The following is a 19,038-nucleotide window of genomic DNA, read 5'->3' on the forward strand; positions in this document are numbered from 1 at the left end:
CACAGCTTTAGTTACAACATCCCTTTTCCTTGTTTTGTATGGATAGGTTTGCAACTTCCAACAGGCCAGAAATCTAATCACATCTTGGGGTAATTAATAATTCAGGGCACACTTAACACAATGATTCTCAACTTTTCCATCAGATTAGAATCCTTTTCCATCTCAGTAGGGCATTTCCTATCACTTAGCAATACAACAAGGGCTTCTGGACCGATAGAGCTTTTCCATTGAAGTGGGCCACACACCTTGCTGCAGTGGCAGAAGAATTTCACAGGTCATGGTCTCACCCTCATTGCAGGCCCAGACTTACTCAGCACTTGAAATTACTGTCAGTCCAAATGCGCTCAGAAGCTTTATTGCTTTCCAAGAGTCTGGCTGACTGTGCATGTCTTGGAATAACTCAAGCAGCTTCTTCCTGGTATTCAACATGCAATGGGAAGTCTAAAGGCCTCTTAGGAAGACTGCAGCTGGGAGCAGGCTCCCACCTGTAGCAATTACATGTTGCACAGACCTGTTTAGATTTTCAAGCCAGTGTGAGACTGCTTAGGCCTTCTGTACACAAGACACTGACAATTATGGGTGAGAGAGCATGAGAAGGTTACAGGTGGTAAAGCAACAGCAGCTGGTACCTCTGACTTGCAACCTCTGCCAGAAAATGCTCTCTCTAAGTTATCTTTTCATCTCTAAAGAAAACTTCAGAGGACAAGTAAGTCAAAAAATGAACACACCCTAAACTTATCATGTCACTGCAAGTAAATTACTTAGGCATAGTTATCAAATATTCCACTATCAACAATATAGAGAACAAACAGTTTTCTAACACTGCCTGAATTTCAGTTTCTCCTAAGTCAACAGGAACATAAAGTCTTTTTTCAGTCAACAAAGTATAAATCTTGGCTCAAGCCACAGCCCTATTAATCCTCCCCTGCCAGGTAATCCTCCCAGGCTAGGCGGTCCCCTTGCAAGACCACTGGGTAGAAATACACACAGCACCTCATCTGTATGACTGTCTTCCATAATCCCTTTCTTCTCTATTTCCCACCTGCTGCTCGCTACCATAGAGGTTTCTCTGGAACTGTACCCAGTAAAGCAAATAGATGCTGTTTATATTATTCCCCATTTCATATTCTCTTCCTTAACTAATACTGTAAAAAGCAAAGCTCCTTTGATGTCCAGAACACTATGCATCTATGGGGAGAAAGGATGAGAATTGCCTCCAATGCAAGTGTTGTTTTTTTTTTTTCCTACTATTTGTTATGTAACCACAAGGGAAAAGGTTCATGTGAAGAAAATGTTCTTTCTCTTGCCTCTCCCTCCATGAATGAATTAAAGTCACTGAGGGTCTCTGCTTACAAGTGTAGCACCCCGATACTGCTGAGCTTACAGTATTCTCTGTCATAAAACAAGGAAATAAGCTTGGTAGGCTTCAAACATCCATGCCAGTACAGCTTCCCTTTCCTGGAAAGAAAAGGGTTAAGAGAAAGACAGTATGCTGCTGAAAGGGACTTTGTGTCTTGATTAAAGCCAAACAGCAACCTTTGAAGCATAATGAGAGAGAGGAAAAGAAACCACATCCCAAAAATGCATAACCACTGAATTCACAGGACCAATGGCACAGACTGTGCTGTAAATATGCAAGATCCTATTGCATGCTGATTTCAGCTCAAAAACTCAGGTGTATGACAGCATACTATAAACAAAGAAGAAAAAAGAAATCTAAAGAAACTCACCTCAGCTTTGTTTTGTTTCTCTTCATATTCACTCTGCTCCTTCTCCATACCAACCAGCTTAATTTTCAGGTCTGAAACTTCAGCCATTAGATCCAATTTCTGAGTCTCTAGTGATGTTCGACTTAGCAGCTCCTGAAAGCAAAGCAGAAAATTTTCCTGAGTTATTTTTATTTGAACGCTGACAGAATGCTGCATGATTTGCTGGCAGTTCCATACATAGGTCTCTACCCCTTTGTTTATTCTTTCAATACAAAAGCAAAATGATTCTTTTCTTCAAAAGCCACATTCACTACTACTTTACTGTGCAAAAAGCATTTAATGCTGAAAGATAGATTTGATGTAGTCATTCACTGCAGGCAGAAAAAGTAACTCAAAAAGTACAGAGTGATTGGCAAATTCATATGAAAGCAAATTTCTCTACCTCTCTTTATGTTGCCTATACTTTGAACTGTTTGAACTGCATGTTTTGAGTTCTGCAGCTATTTTCACCTACACATTCTCCTTTGTTAATCACTAAACCAATGTCCTCTTCCCCACTTCAAAAAAATGTCTGGCACAGTGTTTATCCTTGCACAAGACATGAAATCAGAAAACAACACTAAGGCTGAGCACACACAAACCTACGTAATAACATAGAGACCTTCAGACAACACACTATAGAATAGTTGACTGCTTCCTAAGATATTCATCAGATGAAGCTACATTTTAGTATTATAATGCAACGTTTTAGAACATTTTATCATATGTTATTCAGCAAAGGATATGTTACAGAACAAGCACCCTAACCAAAACAGTACCAAAGATAAGCAACATTTCTGTAGTCATGCTTAACAGTATTTTAAGTTTATACTGTGTAGTACTTGGTAACTTTTCAAGACTACTAACTGTAGAGGGAACAACATTGAAAAAGAAGCAACATGACCCAACTGGAACCTAGAAGGCAATGTCTAAACCGAGTAATACCAAACTAGAAACAATTGGCCATGACTTTTGCTCGTGTGCCCTAAGCTCATTTTTCAGATTGCAGAGAAAGGCATACTTTGGACAGAGTGATATCACTGTATTTGGAAAACATTCATCATTCACCTTCATTGCATCTTTCAGTTTCCAAGAAAGCTAAAGCCAAAAATCTTCAAAAATTTAACAGAATATATTTAAAGTTGTGTCTCTTCATCTCTATTTTCAAAGTGAAAAAATTCTTCAGGAGTTTAAGTCCTACTGAAAATTCAACACCTAACTTTACAAGTGCCTAATTAATTTTTTTTTTGCAAAGATCTTCGGTTTCAAAATAGGTATTCTGTTTTTTAAAATTTGATGGTAATTCATAACTCACACCGATGTTTTCATCCCATGAAACATACTGAGGAATTATAGCAGATTCTGCTTTGAATTACATGGAAATACCTTAACTGAATTTAGCATAGATATTTTGAACTATGCTGATGTTACTGAGAGGTCAAAAACTGCCCTTTCCATCAATATGCTCTTCTCATCTTGCCCTCTTCCACAAACTGTAGAGTATCTTGCATACTATGGTTTAGAGCCAAGGAAGCCACAAACATTATTTTAAAAATTATACAGTTAAAATTCATTTGGAACCCAAATCTGCTTTATATGTAAATTGTTTTCAACTGGTGGGGAATACTGCCTAAATTAGAAATAGCACTCAACTTGCATCTGCATCGAAACACCAGTTATCTAAGCCACCCACTATTCCCAGTGTTGTGCCCACTCTGCTGACACTGACAATGATATTTGTGTATGGATGGCAGAATAAACAGAAATTTAGTTTTTTAAAATTATTATTATATATATTTTTTTGGTCTCTGAATGGAATAATTTAAGTAATAATCAGGAAAAGGTAATGCATTGACTTCCTTTATTCCTATTCTAAGAAGCAGTCACCTAATGAAATCCCAGTACTAGCTGCTTTCTACAAAGGTGGTTACAAATTACAATTATAAACAACCCCTCAATGTTCCAGGGATAAAGGACTACATCTTCATTAATTTACACAAGATCCAGTTCTGCACATATTCCAGCCCAGATTGTAACAGGCTCTATACAGATGGTAACACAGCACATTTCTGCAGATTAAGATACAGCTATAAATGAGAACTTCGATATAGAAATAGGGCCACTCAACATCAAACAAGATAGGATAGCAGGATAAGGTAACTTTAGCCTCACTGACAGGCTCTATTCACTGTTGAACTAACACAACTTTTTTTTTTTTTTTTTTGACACTGACATGGCATTCAATGATGCAACAGGAAGATTTCTTAATAAGGCATAGCATCCATCTAGACATTTTTAACAACAGATCTGTCCTTTGAGCACACTGTCTGGTATTACTCCCTACTCTTTCAATAGGCTCCTAAATTACACTTACTTGTGCAGTGGAGAGTAATACCTCAATCTCATTCTGTGTTCAGCAGCTCCATGTGAAGAGTAAGGTGCTAGCTGGTATGAGTGAGCATGAAGGCAGCTGAGATCATTTTTTAATCAAGTCAAACAGAATTTTACAGTTTGCTCTGAAGCTGGAGGATCAGATCCTCAGCGAGTGTAAACTGGCATAAATCTCTTGCCTTAAAATAGACAAAATAGCTAACTATCCCTGGTTTGTTTTCAATGGAGCTACACTGATTTAAAACAGCTGACAATTTATCTTGCATCTAGAGTGTCTAACTTTTGCTTTGAAAGAAAGTGCCGTTTTAAGTAAATGTCCCCTCTTGAAATGGATAACATCTGGAAGCAATTATTTTCATCTTCAAGCAGATGCTCACAGCGAACAGCTCATTAGAGAATGTGACCCATTTTGTTACAGAGAAATTATAGTGTATTTCAGTGGTATGATGCAACTTGAAGCCAGCCAGAATAAATATGCCATTGTAAGAAAAGAAAATACAAATTTATGTTATTGGTTTTAAAGCAAAAAGGATAATATAAGAGAGGCAAAATGGTAATTAGGGTTGTAGCAGCTTTAGGAGGATTTTAAAAAATCTCAAATATAGAAGAGAAATAGAACACACTCTAAGAAATCTTATGTATAAGCAAGTTACTTGTTTTTTCATTTAAAATCCACTAAAAATATAAATTAATTTATTGAAGGTCCTTTTTGTGAAAACCAACTTTTAACCTTAAAAAAATAAGGAAAATGCTATTTTAGAGTAGAATAATTACAAAGATGAGTCATGCAGAAGGTACAATACATGTATGGCAGACAGATCAATGCACACCAAACTAGTTCCAAACACAACTGTATTTTTACAATTCACTCTGTATACTTTGTAAATATTTAATCATGCTTCTCAATATTCCCAGCAAAACTGAAACATGCACTGTATCTCACTTCCACATTTGGTTGGCTTGGAAATACATATTTCTTAAAAAGCTGCTTATAAAATTTAACATGACAGAAAACAGCTTAGAAAGAGGGCACCCACACTATTCTAGGTTATCTGTTTTAAGCACTGTAAATTTCAGGATATTTAGCAGTCTACAAAACAGATGAAACAATCATGCTATATACTGTTTGAGAAACCATAAATAAAATTCTAGTCAAGTGGAAAAAAAAGCAGACCCTAGGGTCTTGTTTGCACTTGTGCACTCTACAAAATACAAGACACCAAAACTTCATACTTTTCATATTCATTAAAGTAGCTGAGAGAGAGAGAGGGGCAGAGACAGACGGACCTACCTGGTAAGCAAGATTCAGCAAGAACCACCGCAAATGAGGACTGCACTTTCCAACTACTGTGTGTCAGCTGTGGTGGAAATAAGATATTTGCTTAACTGAAAACACAGCTGAGAGCAACGTACGTGTGTAATCTCCATGAAATGGTGCAAGTCAGTAGCAGAAAGTGAATTATAGCCCTCCAATTCATCATTTGTCCATTACATAGTTAAGCAACAAAAAGGACAGAACTTCCCATTGCATTCACAAATTGAACGGTCCTTTGCATACGTCTGACAAGCAGATGTGCCTATAACTGTAAAATAATAAAGCGGTGCAATGCTCACCTGTATAGATAAGCTGCACAACTTGAGAGCACACTCTGAAAACCTCACGCCTTACAACCAGAGCAGCACAGAGCACACTTCAAACTCTGAAACAGTAAGCCAGCTGCTGGCAAGGAGTTACCACACGTTATAAACAAGTGCTGAAATTCATTTAAGATCAGATAACTGAGGCAATTGAAAGTTGAAGGAATGAACCTTGCCAGCCAGCAAAGTTCCTGAGAAGCAAACAGATACACACCAGATTTGCACTGTGCAACCAAGACAGGATTCCGTCTCCCTTGAGAACAAGACAACAGCAAAACCAGAATAGGTACATGCTAAATTGCATTGGATTCAAGTTCCTACTCTCATACAGCTCCTCCCTGCATTTTTTATTTTTTTTTAAAGAAGATTCTCCATTGTGCCTCACCAAGGACGTTGTCTGGCACATGTTCACCTGCTCTGCGCACCCAGGTAGAAATTGGCCATAAACTGACATCAGAAAGAGGGAAAGCACAGAAATTCACTCCTGTTCATTCAAGTGTTTCAGTCTCCATGTATTTGAGACAGAAAAAAAACCCTAAAGCCAAGCACTTTGTACTTTGCAACAGAATTTAATCGACAGAAGACACAATAATCCTTATGCAATGCAGCCATCTGACAAGATTCCTCTGGATTGCTTAGTGCAACTACGTGTCACAAATAAGCTGGAAGGCAAAAACAAACTGTCAAACCACATTCAGGATTTGGTACAGGTCAGGTAGAAGACAGTCACTGCCGCACAGTTCAGCTTTTTGGCACAGCTTTGATTGGCAAAATAACCTGTACACTTTATGCCATAGAGCTTCAATGACAACTAGTATCTGCTAAATCCATCAAGTGCAGCACAGGAATAGCAAAGAAGTATTTTCACTTGCGATAATTACTATACCGAATGCACTTAAAAGAACTGTGGAAGTGAAATCCGAATGTGTAGAAAATTCCCTTTTCAAACTGACAAGAATGACAACATTGATTCCATCACACCAGTGCATTTACGTTCTGGCTGGCTGGTGCTTTCTGTTATGGGACAATTTAGGACAATTACTTTATCTATATATAGAGAGAGCAAAATCTACTTTTGCTTTCCAATTCTGTTCTACATTTATTCACAGTACAAATGAAGCAAAAGTTGATCAAATGTGGATAGGAAGTTCCTCCGAGGCTAACGTAGCAGATGTTCAAGATCCCCTCTTGGCTTAAAAATTGTTTCTTTCTTAAAATTCACTGGAAGTTCTTAGAAATGCTACAGATTAATTTAGAGCAAGACACATATCCACCATTTTTCTCTAAAATCAGCTGTAATTTCACATTTTAAAGTAGCTGATATACTAGAAATGGACTGTCACAACATAAATTGTGTTTTTAAGATGATTCTAGGAGGTTTTCTTTTTTTTGAGACAAATTCATTAGAATGTACTAAGGGGCAAGGGAGGTAACTATTCACACAGGTAGCATTTCCATGTCTATTACACACTCAATGGCAAGACAGAGATACAACTAAAACTCAATTCAGAGAGACCAAACTGGGGTCTTGCTCCTAGGCATGCCCCAAAAAATTTTCTCTTACCATTGGCTATGATTGAAGGACAAGAAAACATTTTTCTTGGCCCAAACTAAAAGGATATTTAATGACAGATCTAAAGTTTTGCCATTGACTTTCATGAGTTTTTGAAAGACCTACTTCATTTTAAAGACAGTGCAAATACCTCAAAGGCAATGTTCTTTCTTAATTAGGGTCTGTAGTGGAAAAAGTATCCTTAAAAAAGCAGAATGTTGAGTTTGACATAGTAGCATCACATGTCATGAAAACATACATGTCATATTTTCTTTGACTGTGGTTTCATAAACATCTAGGTCAAATGTGCAGCCCACCACTGTCGTTATGCCATACCTTAACCTCTTCTGTAAGCTGGTTCAATTCGCTAACCCAGCAAGAAAATATCCCCTTTTAACCACAGCCTGCCCCCATTCCTTTCTGCCCAGTCATAGAGAAAAAAATCTGGTGAGCATCAGAGTCAGTATAAAACAAGTTGTAGAAGCACATATTCAGGAACAGAAAGAACAAAAGAACAGAACAAAGCCTTCTCTTTTTTTGTAGTGGAAAACTGTTAGATGAGCTCAACACGTTTCCCATAAGCCCGCATTTTGACTAAGGAATATTGGTCCCTCTTAGAGAATCACAATTTCCTCCAAAGAAGCAGCAATCTCTGTTGTTACTATTCAGCATTCAAGATGTCCATCCCAAACGCTGAACAGCCTTTTTAGGCAATTCGAACAAAGTTTATTTTAGCTGCTGTTTCAAAAGTGTTTGCATGATAGCTTTGTAGCAGGGTTCAAAACAACTGTGCATAAATCATAAGCCAAAAGGATTTTAGCCAGTAACCACACCCTTATAAAGTGGACAAGTCTCTGCTAGCACAGATTCAGAAAAGCTGTTTTGCAGGGTAGCATTACATACCCTTGCTGTCGTGGTACTACCAGATAACTTTTAAAGTAATTTCATTAAATTATCTTAAGACATATCATTTTTTGTTGTTGTTGCTGTAGCATTTTAGGCACAAAATTAAATTAGATTCCTTATAGTTCCCAAAATTAAAAAGACAAGGCTTATGCTGTACTCACATATATGGCTTCTCAGATAAGTAAAAAAAAAAAAAAAAAAAAAAGCTTATCCATATTGCAGTTAGCTTAGTTCTACCAATACACATTAAAGATTTCTCAAAATAGGGCAATTATCTTCTTCATTCCATCTTCTATTTAGAAGAAGCTGTCAGCTTAAGATCACAAATGTAGGAATCAATGTAGTTCAATATATTCCAAATAAACAAGCAGAACCAAGAAATAAAATTGGATTTACAATATACCTCAAGAGAATAATAGAAGTCTTTCTGGAAAGCAAGAATATTTATACAGGCAGATAGAGGTGGATGATTATTATTTATTTATTTGTATTACAAAACAGGTAGTTTTGTGCAAAAAATAAATTAATACTGTAATACTGTCTTGATTGCCCTTGAATGATGCAGAGAATAATTCTGACTAGAAAATCTCAATGACAACATTAATATCTTTCATGTCATTACTAAGTGTCATGGGCACTTGTACAGGACATTGGAAACTGCTGACGAAGACGACCTAGTTTTACATTAAAACAGGAACCTTCTACACTCTATATGAATGCCTTCATGAAGTTTGAAAACAGATTTTCATAATTTAAATATTAAATAAACAGTTGCTGTTCTTTGAATTTCACTTCAGATGTCACTGAAAAACTAGATGTGCTTGCTGTTTATATTTTCTAAAACACCCCTTCATTTAAGTATAGAATAAAACTTTTCCTAGTTGGAAACATTTTGGGTTACAACAGTTGTGAGACCAATTTTGTTTTGTTTTGTTTGTTTTTATTATTTTGAGAAACTTGGAGAGTTTTAACTGAAAGATGTTTAGGATACAAGTTCACCATATGGAAACCGCTACCATTTAGATACAAATGTACATGGATCCTTTTCATAGTAAAATAAATTTATTCAGAATAACATAAGTGTAATTTAAAGCTATGAATAGTTCACTGAAAGACTTGCATATTTCCCATAGACTAAAATATTAAGTTTATAACAGAACATTTCAGTGGCTGGAAGGGGGAAATACATGTTCCTCAAGAATAATATATATCCTGCAAATTTCTGGTCTATATTTTAAGGGTTATTTACAGTTTCAAATTTATTTTCAATGTCTGTGCACTGTATTACCAGCAGTTTATCTGCATATATAGCAACTTTTCTTGGTAGAAACAGAAAACTGCACAGGGAAATTTCTTTCATGACCACAAACCTACCATCCGTACAGTACCACATGAAATATTAGATACTTATTATTCATCCTTTTTCCTCAATATATGTCATGAAACAGCACCAATAGATTAAATCACATAGCCTGAAATTGTTGATAACGAAAAATGCCATGTACTTTTTTTTTCAAAAACAAGGGGAAAACTAAATTAAGCAAAAATCTGTATAGAACCTAACTTGATACAGTAATTAATTTCAACTTTACTAACTGTTCAGCTTCAAAGCCATATGAAAATAGAAGATATTTAGATAAAAGTTTTCAATTCTATAACTGCTACATATATGAGGTACATTTAACCTGTCTAACCAGTTACTCAGCCATGTCCAAATTTAGTTCATCAGCACAGTGCAAATAATACACAATAGTTTCATTTTACATGCTGCCACGTACAGTGTTATGTAACCAGCCAATAAAACATTTTTGCAACAGAAAAACAAAGAAACTTTTATTTAAAAAAAAAAAAGTGCAAAGCAGCAAGAGAACAATAAAAAGAGGCAATTCTTTCTGTTTTCTCTTTTTGCCAAAGGCACTCACACACGCAGACAAACTAAGCATGTATACTCTCCTCTCCTTTGGAGGATATTATGTAAAAATCTTTCCAATTCAGATTTTTACCTGTTGAAGCATTTCTTCTGTAGCATTCAGTTTCAACTGATGTCCCTCAAGACAGATTTCTAAGTCCCGGATTTTCTCTCCTTGAGCTTCCACCTGGTCTGTAAGAACACTCACCTGTAATTTGAGAAGAGAAGCGCAATGCTACTGAACTGACTGTAAATAAGTTTGAATTTCATTATACAATTAACATCCAAATGCACATTTCTACAGCAAGTTCTCTTTTAAAGTCCTTAGTAGTTTCAGACTCTTTCATAACTTGCTCCACTGAGATAGAGAGTTTTCCAGTCTCACCTACAAATATTTTCATTCAACCCCCGCCCCGCTCGGACTGCTTTTTTTTAAATATTAAAATGAGAGAACATTTCTAGAACAGCTGGAAGAATACTTTTAGGTAGCCTGAGTCAGTTCATGCACAAGTTTCAACAATTAGAAAGCACCAAACAAGAACATATTATACTGAAAATACTTGAAGTGGTCTTGAAGCATGCACTATTTCAGGTTCTGTTGGCATTCAACTCCCTAAAATGGATAAATGATAAAAACTGTTCATTTGGAAACCAACCAATTACCTTACTTCTTACAAGAACAGAAAAACAGCTTACCTATCAATAAAGCGTTTTGAAGTTGTAAGGAATGCAATGAGTAAAAGGCATGTTTTAGCAGCAACAAAGTTCTATTCCAAGAAAAATTCCCAGGCTTTGCAAGCCAAAACATGAAAGTAAAAGAAGTGAGATACAGACAATGAATCCCAGGAAAAGAAACAATAAGCTGTACTGGTAAAGAACTGTAGGAATCGTGGTACAGACTGCTGAATGTGTAACAAGAAAAGCCCAGCAGCCAAGCTCAAAGCTTGTAAAGTTCTAAAAAAAACCCAACAAACCAACAAGAACCTAGACTCAGCATAACATTAGAAAGATGTGAAAAAGTGTTAACTCCTATGTTAAGAAGCACATACACTCTGTAGATTAATTTTTGCTGTTTATTTATATAAAAGTAGTTTCCACCACAGGCTAAACCTTGATTACACTATAAAATGTTACCTCAAACAACAAAGCAACCTTAGGTTTCGAAACTCCAGTTTTAATGAAACGCGTTAACAAAAGCTTATCTATGTTCTCGTATCCAACTCTGGAGTACTTTTACTTAAAAAAAAAAAAAAAAGTACTTGGAAGTGAAACCTTTAAGATGTACCCATACCCGTTAAGCAGCATTGTTAAAGCCCAAGGGAATCAACAAACAACTGAGTTCACTTCAGGGCAGCTGCAGCGGGAATGACTGGGTGATCCATATTTGTTTTACCTGCAAACATAATGACAAGGATGCCTGGGAGAGGAATACAGAAAAAGAAAAACAGAGTATCTTATTTTTATGCCTTTAAAGTAGTTGGCCCTTGAGAAAAGCACAGATGAACACAGGATGAGAGATGACAGGAAGGAGTGGGTGGAGGGAGATCGCAACATTTTGCCACTCTTGGCCAGAAGCACACTAAGACACATGTGAGCTGGTAGGGTGGAAAGAACTCCCCACAAGGAAGTCTATTGCTTATCAACTCTTTTGTTTCGCTCCCATTACGTATGTGATGGTGCACAAGAGGTTCTGAGAGGTCAGAAAGCAAGAAAAAAAAATAAACCGAAGACCCTTCTTCAGTCTGACACATTTTCCAGAGCAAGAAAACGTGCTTGACTTAAAGGGTCAGGTTAAGTTCCAACCAGTATTGTAACCTATAAGGAAAACTCTGTATATTAACTGTGACCTGCAAAGGCATTTAGTAAAAGTTTAGCAGCTTTAGAAGCACTGTGCTGAATATTCCAATTATTAGGTTGAGAGGCACATTAGCTACTTTGAGCTCATATTTTCCCCTCTGTTTAAGATCACATCTGCCAGACTCTTCTAGGAATCCGTAAGCTGCACACAGAGTATAACCTCAGCATATGCTGCACTGGCAAGTCCATCTTGCCTTAGCAGTGCAACATCAACACGAGTCAGCCCCTAGTGAATACATTTTCCGTAAATATCTGTAAGAGAGGTATATTGAAAAAATAGCCCCAAATCAAGTGGTATAATGTTTTAAAATACCTTAGGAAAAAGACCTTTGTGGAAAAAAAGAAAACCCCTAAACAGTAAGTACATTAGCTCCTATACGCAGGCACTGAGCTCTAAGACAGTATCGTGGATGCTGTAGCATTTCCAGTCTCCACCACATACTGAACAGTAGAAGTAGGTTTCAAGGTCCCCTGTTTGAGTTAGTCTTGGGAGAAACAGTGTGTGAGAGGCACCTGTAAAGTTGCCTTGGTATGGCTTCTTCTGCAGCAAGACTGGAGCTCTCCCAGCTTTGTATTCCCCACAGATTATAGCTGTGGACCACAGTTGCTGTTACAACAGACTGTAAGCCACTGTGCAGAAGTGCTCTGTCTCCAATATAAACGAGGTTCTAAAAGAATCACAGGATGGATGAGGTGGGAAAGGAGGATGACCTCTGGAGGCCATCTTGTCCAACCCCTCTGCTCAAGCAGGGCCACCTAGAGCAGGTTGCCCAGGACCAATCCCGAGCTCTGGATCTTGGCATCTTCTTATTTTTGTTGTTGATCACCTGCTGACCAAGGCTTTCATCTATGTTATTTGACTGGGGGTTTTGGTGTTCTACTGCAATAGTGTGCAGTGCAATAGGAAAATACATTAGAACAAATATTGACTACACCTCTTGATAGGGTTGCAATGTAGGTAAAAGGCAAAAGAGAAGTTTCTACATCTGATTTTAATCCATTCGTTTTGAGGGAAAACCGCAGGCAGGACCCTGAACCATGTCATAAAAGCCTCTTCTTTGTGAGTTTGGGTAGCTGTATTGTATAAATATCTATTTGTGTGGATGAAGAAATAGTTACTAAAAATCAACATGAAGAGACAGGGAAAGTACATAATGAGAAGTTGCCTCTAAGTTGCCTCTAGTGCATTTGGAGACTAGTGGTCCTATTAAATCTGCAAGAACCGACACATTTCTAACACCACAATTCTGCCAAACCTGTAGAAGACCACCAGTGCAAAATGACCATCAACAACCATCTGTATGGCTCAAACCACATCCAAGAGGACAGCCCCTTCTATACACAGACAAAGATTATAGGACTATAAACATATGTGATGATACAAAGGACCCCTTCAGGACAAAGAAACAGGTACATTGGTACAACCCTGTGCTTCTGAGTGAAGTTCTGAGTGGGTTTAGTCTTCTAATTGTTGCTCCAATTATGAGCGCACATTTGTACAAGTGTGAGAAATGAACATACTGTGTGAAAAGCTGTGTGCTATCATTAATAGAATCTCATTAATAGAATCAACATGCTACAGTTAATAACAGCTTCATTAATGTGTAAATTAATACTATTAATAAATAAATATAATAATATAATAATTATTTAGAATGAAATATTGTTTAAGAATATTATTTATTTATTATTTATTTATTAAAGTTGTGATGCTGTCTCAACCAACTTCTAATCTCCTATTAGAAAATGGAAATTTGAAACACATGAACATTTAAGTTCCAAACAGAATATTATTATTTTTTTTTTCCCACTCAGGATTTGATTTGACTTTACCTCCCCCTCCTTAAGCTTTTTGATGATGTAAAGCAACTTCAGTACAATATACAAGTAGGGAAAATATTAGTTCTACCCACTTACGATTTATGAAAAACTTTTAATTTCTCATTTTTGTTTCTGAGACTTTTAAGTCTTCCACATCCCAATAATAACCAAACTATTGGTCTGAAGCTATATGGTGATATAAGCATCATCTTGCTTTTGAATCCCTGGTCTCAAGATGCTAAACAGCTTCCCATATTGTTACAACCTATCCATCCTTATAAATGGTAGCACATAGAAATAGATCACTCAGTGGAATGATAAAATTTTTGCAATACACATTTGCTAACAGAAGTTTAATGACTTCAATGGAGAAGAAAGTAAGGAATGAGTATGTTATCTTGAAACACAACAGCATAGTTTTCCCCTTATTCTTCAGTCTTTCAGTTCATTAAAAACAGTGTCATGCAGAATCTAGAAAGTAACTGGCAAAATCTGGCAAACCTAGAATGAAAACTATTACCAGTACATTACTATCTTGGAGAAATAATAACAACAATAATAACATCACTCTGAAGTTCCTTAATCATCATTCTTACCGTAGCTGTTATTCCCCACTCCTACACCCAGTTATTGCACCATTAGACCAACCATATGGATTATAAAAATCATAAATTAATTCCTGATTAACTATCAGTTACATTTCATGACCTGCTAACTTTTTTTTTCCCACAGAATATACTCTTTTACTTCACCTTTTATTCAATGAATATCAACTACATAGACAATATTCTCTTTAAAACATACCTGCAGTATGAGAGACTCTTTATCACCTTCTAATCGTGCCAATCTTTCTTGATAGGTTTCATTATTAGTAGATGAATGATGATTCACCTGTGACTGGGGAGAAAAGTGCTGTAAGAACTTTTACAGTTAATATTAAAATTTCAAGAAATAGTTAATAAAATTGATACAGCGTGGTTGTTATAATGCAAAATACATGCAAAAAGTATGTCTACAGAACAAAGCTGTTTATTTTGTATGTATTAAACCTTTTGTACGTGTGGTTTTTAGCTGGATTTTGAATACTTTCTCATTTCCAAAAATCAGTAATTGTATAGGAATAGATTTGATATTTGCTAGCAACTTATCACTTCACTGGGAGATGCCAGCTTAACAAGGCAAAAACATGAACTATATGATTTTAAAGGTCATTCCTTATTAACTTTTGTAGTATAATGAAAATAAGGAATCCTCATAAGTAAACAAGATTTATTTCTGTATGTCCACCTAGATAATCCTTTGACCTCAGCTATGCATCCTCAATCAAAGCATCAGCCAGTCTGCTTGGGCTACTATTCCACTTGAAGAGCAAAGTCTTTTAGATCAGAAATCTTTAACCTTGGCAGCTACATTAGAGCTAAAACTTCCCTCCATATCATTAAATGGTTTTCCCAATGGACAGCCCACAGGCCTTCCCAATGTCTCTGACGTCGCACACAATGGTAGGTGAACACTTTTCTGAACACAGAACACCAAGTTCAGGGAACAACAGCACACTACTAGGCAGGAGAAGATTCTCCTAGTAACAAAAGCTAATGATGAAGACTGCCCAGTCAGGTAGTCTTTGTTTGCACCCTTTATGCTGCTGTCATTTGCAATTTTCTATGCCAGACTTAAGAAATATGCCTGTAACCACTTGTGTAACCACCTCCCCCCTTCCCTTACAAACACTGTGAGTTAAATTGCTGCCAATATATTTTAACAAAAGCAACTTGTCATCACTGCAAAACACAGTTAACATTTTATATAATCAGCAACTAAGAATTAATTCAACATCAAATCACAAATAAGACAGACACTTTACTACACTCACATTTACCAAACGTATAACCCCTGGTGATGTCTGCAGCACTGACTGACTGTGAAGTATCCTCTGTAGGAAGTTCAACACTCAATACCCATATAAGACCTAGTGAATCACACCCATGTGGACAAGGAGAAGTGGAAAACAAACAAACAAAAAAACCCAACCCTGGCAAAAGGTCAGCCAGAGACCGCTCAGATAAGTACAGTACACAGAAAATGGCCTGCTAAAAAAAGTGGCTGATTGACACACAGCAGTTGTTTAAGACTTGGGAAGTCTTTGTGGCATGCATTAAGACAAGATAAAACAATGTAATATGAACCAAGACCATCTGTGGATGGTTGGAGTGCACGCTGCAGTTGTGAAAGACTGTACTGAGATGAAACTGAGTATAGTTAGGTATCACATGTATCAGCAGGAACTTAATATGGAATCCGTAGCACTGAAGTTGTAAGACCAGAGAGCAACGAGTTAGTGTAAGAGATGACAAACAATGAACACTAGACTCACGTAACCACATGAACCAAAAGGCTGAATCAACAAGATTTGCCACAGACAAATATGTTACTTCAGAAGATGTAGCCTTAAAGACTAAAAATCATTACCCGAGCTCCACAACCTATAAGTTAAATGTATTAATTATATTTCTTGTAATGAAACAATGGGAGAGATGTCAAAAAAAATAATTTCTGATAACTTAGTAAAGAAGTAGAAGGAAAGGTGGCTGGAACAGTTAGGATGGTAGTAGTGCTGCAGATGAAAAGTCAAGTGTATACCATACATGCTTTGCCTAAGACAGCTGCAAAGCAATTTCTTGAATCACCTGTATTACACTCTAAGAGAACTTGGATATAGTTTAATGACAATCAGATTACATCTGATATAAATGCAAAGTATTTCCTCAAATAATTCAAAACCGTTTCTCCCAGTTCTTAAAAAAAAAAAAAAGAAACTTCAGCTTCTTATTCATCTTTAGTATCCAGATCTCTCTTGAAAATGTTCCCTTTAATCTAATTTGGACATAATATTAACACAAGCTGAAAATATGAGCGTGTAAGTATCACTTAGGTGATCCAGTCATTACAGAGTACTATTCAGAGAAAAAGGCTTAAATATTCCTCCAGAATATGATACAAAAAATATCAGACTTCAGAGTATGATTCAACAGCTTTATGTTAAAATGAGGATAATTAGCAAAAATATGAAAGGGTATGGCAAGAAAGGGAAGACATATTTGAGCAATTCAGCTAGCTAGCTTGATTTTCAACAGTCTTCTCAGACAGGAGCTCAGAGTCCAGTAAGCAAGGAATTTTCGTTTCCTTGCATGTTATTTTAACGGGAGACAATTAAGAATGTAGCACATTGCCAGAACTGAGCAACTATTGTTTAGAGTTTATGTACTGATGTTCTGTTCAGAGGTTTCTGAAACAAAACTTGAATCTGCATAGTCTGTAAAAGTAAGCCCCTTACAGCAAGCACATATGCAAGGTAATAAAATTGAACATAGGCCAATTTATGTTCTCTTTGTGTGTTAGGTTTCATCTCCAATATACTCCAACACAGCTGATTTTAAAACAAAGCCCACCAACTTCTGAAGTTCATCAGCAAACTGTTACACAAAAATTTATCACTAAGGCATGTATCTCATATTGGGCTATGGAGGAGGAAGGAGCTGGGAGAAGAAATCTGGCAGTCAGTTAGACTGGTGATTTGTAAGCTTTTTCAACAAGTCACCCGCCTCTTAGAATAGAGATTACGTCAAAACCCTCCTCCCTTCTTATTCAGAATCACATGAATCACTTTCAGTTCCACTGATAATTGAATCAGATGCCTGTGGCAACTATAGTACTTGCATTAATGGGAAAGATTAGGGACATACATGATGTATTGTCTTTTGTTGCAGTTTAGAAGCTGAGAAGAGGAATATGGCCAGCAGAGTTCAACCAGCCAGTTTACCACAAACTACTAACAGCACACAGACTGCAATATTATATTTCAATACAAGAAAAATGTACACTATGGACTTTTTCCAGTCTCTCTGGAGTTGATAATATTTAGAAGAATACAAACTTCCCAAGTTTTGATTACTGTTTTGGGTCACCAGAATTGAAGTTATGAGTCACAATATTTGCTATTGTATAGTGGTGAGTGAGAAGCCTACACAGTAAACAATTTTATTTTAGCATCTATCTATGGATACAATACAAATTTAATCTCTTGGCATCCTAGTGCTACCTGAAATACACACCCATCTGAATGTATGTACATTCACTCAGCATACTTGAGGAGGGAGAGGTAGCTGGAACATGATTTCTGGATCTGCAATTCTTGCCTTTCATCTGAAGGCAATTATGAAAGCAACAACAGGATTTTTCTGCTTGTCATTGTTCGTTGTTGATGAAGTGAAAGTGGCAGTCAATCTGAAAGAGCTAACAACATATAGTCTGCAATTAAGTACAGGCAAAGCTAGGTAAATTCACGCAGTCACAGTATCACAGTATCACAGATTTCTAGGTTGGAAGAGACCTCAAGATCATCGAGTCCAACCTCCGACCTAACACTACGTACTCCACTAAACCATATCGCTAAGCTCTACATCTAAACGTCTTTTAAAGACCTCCAGGGATGGTGACTCCACCACCTCCCTGGGCAGCCCGTTCCAATGCTTAATAACCCTTTCGGTAAAGAAGTACTTCCTAACATCCAACCTAAAACTCCCCTGTCGCAACTTTCGCCCATTCCCCCTCGTCCTGTCACCAGGCACGTAGGAGAACAGACCAACCCCCACCTCTCTACAGCCTCCTTTAAGGTAACTGTAGAGAGCGATAAGGTCACCCCTGAGCCTCCTCTTCTCCAGGCTGAACAACCCCAGCTCCCTCAGCTGCTCCTCGTAAGACTTGTTCTCCAGACCCCTCACCAGCTTGGTCGCCCTTCTCTGGACTCGCTCGAGCACGTCCATGTCCTTCCTGTAGCAAGGGGCCCAAAGATCCTTAAGATCAAATAATTTTGACCAAATATTTATACTTTTATCAGGATAACTTTTCCCATTGCTAAAACTTCTCCTCCAGACAGTTAAGTTAGTTAAAGGAAGATATCCTTACAGAAGTCATGAAGTTCACCCTTAATATCATAAGCTTAATTAATACAGCATATGCTTGATTGCTTCACCTCTTGCTAGCACAGGTTATGTACAGTAGCCAGAACAAAAGAAACAAAAGCATAGCACTAATGTATATCTGTCTCAGGTCAACCATCAGCTCAGAGCTGCACACACTTGAAAATTTAAGTCCAAAGCAAGCTATAAGAGTCATCACGTTTCCATTCCATATGAAGGCATCTCTTTCAAAATGAC

The 19,038-nt window shown here is 37.0% G+C and overlaps 1 protein-coding gene across 24 annotated transcripts in view; it reads right to left on the reverse strand.

Annotated features, from left to right (window-relative positions):
- PPFIBP2 (PPFIA binding protein 2) overlaps nucleotides 1-19,038 on the reverse strand; it is a 111,765-nt gene that overhangs the window by 35,328 nt on the left and 57,399 nt on the right. For 20 of the 24 annotated variants that reach the window (XM_048070044.2, XM_048070040.2, XM_048070043.2 and 17 more), the window contains 3 exons: nucleotides 14,627-14,719; nucleotides 10,239-10,352; nucleotides 1,731-1,862 (listed from right to left, as the gene is read on the reverse strand). In XM_048070044.2, coding sequence (XP_047926001.2) covers nucleotides 1,731-1,862; nucleotides 10,239-10,352; nucleotides 14,627-14,719 — 339 coding nt within the window. Of the gene's footprint in view, nucleotides 1-1,730; nucleotides 1,863-4,122; nucleotides 4,609-5,430; nucleotides 5,709-10,238; nucleotides 10,353-10,704; nucleotides 10,765-14,626; nucleotides 14,720-15,695; nucleotides 15,874-19,038 lie in introns of those variants that run through there. The other 4 variants (XM_048070056.2, XM_066997908.1, XM_066997910.1 and 1 more) reach the window with 4 other exon arrangements.

This window comes from Anser cygnoides, chromosome 5, assembly GCF_040182565.1.
Source record: "Anser cygnoides isolate HZ-2024a breed goose chromosome 5, Taihu_goose_T2T_genome, whole genome shotgun sequence".
In the NCBI taxonomy this organism is placed as follows: domain Eukaryota; kingdom Metazoa; phylum Chordata; class Aves; order Anseriformes; family Anatidae; genus Anser; species Anser cygnoides.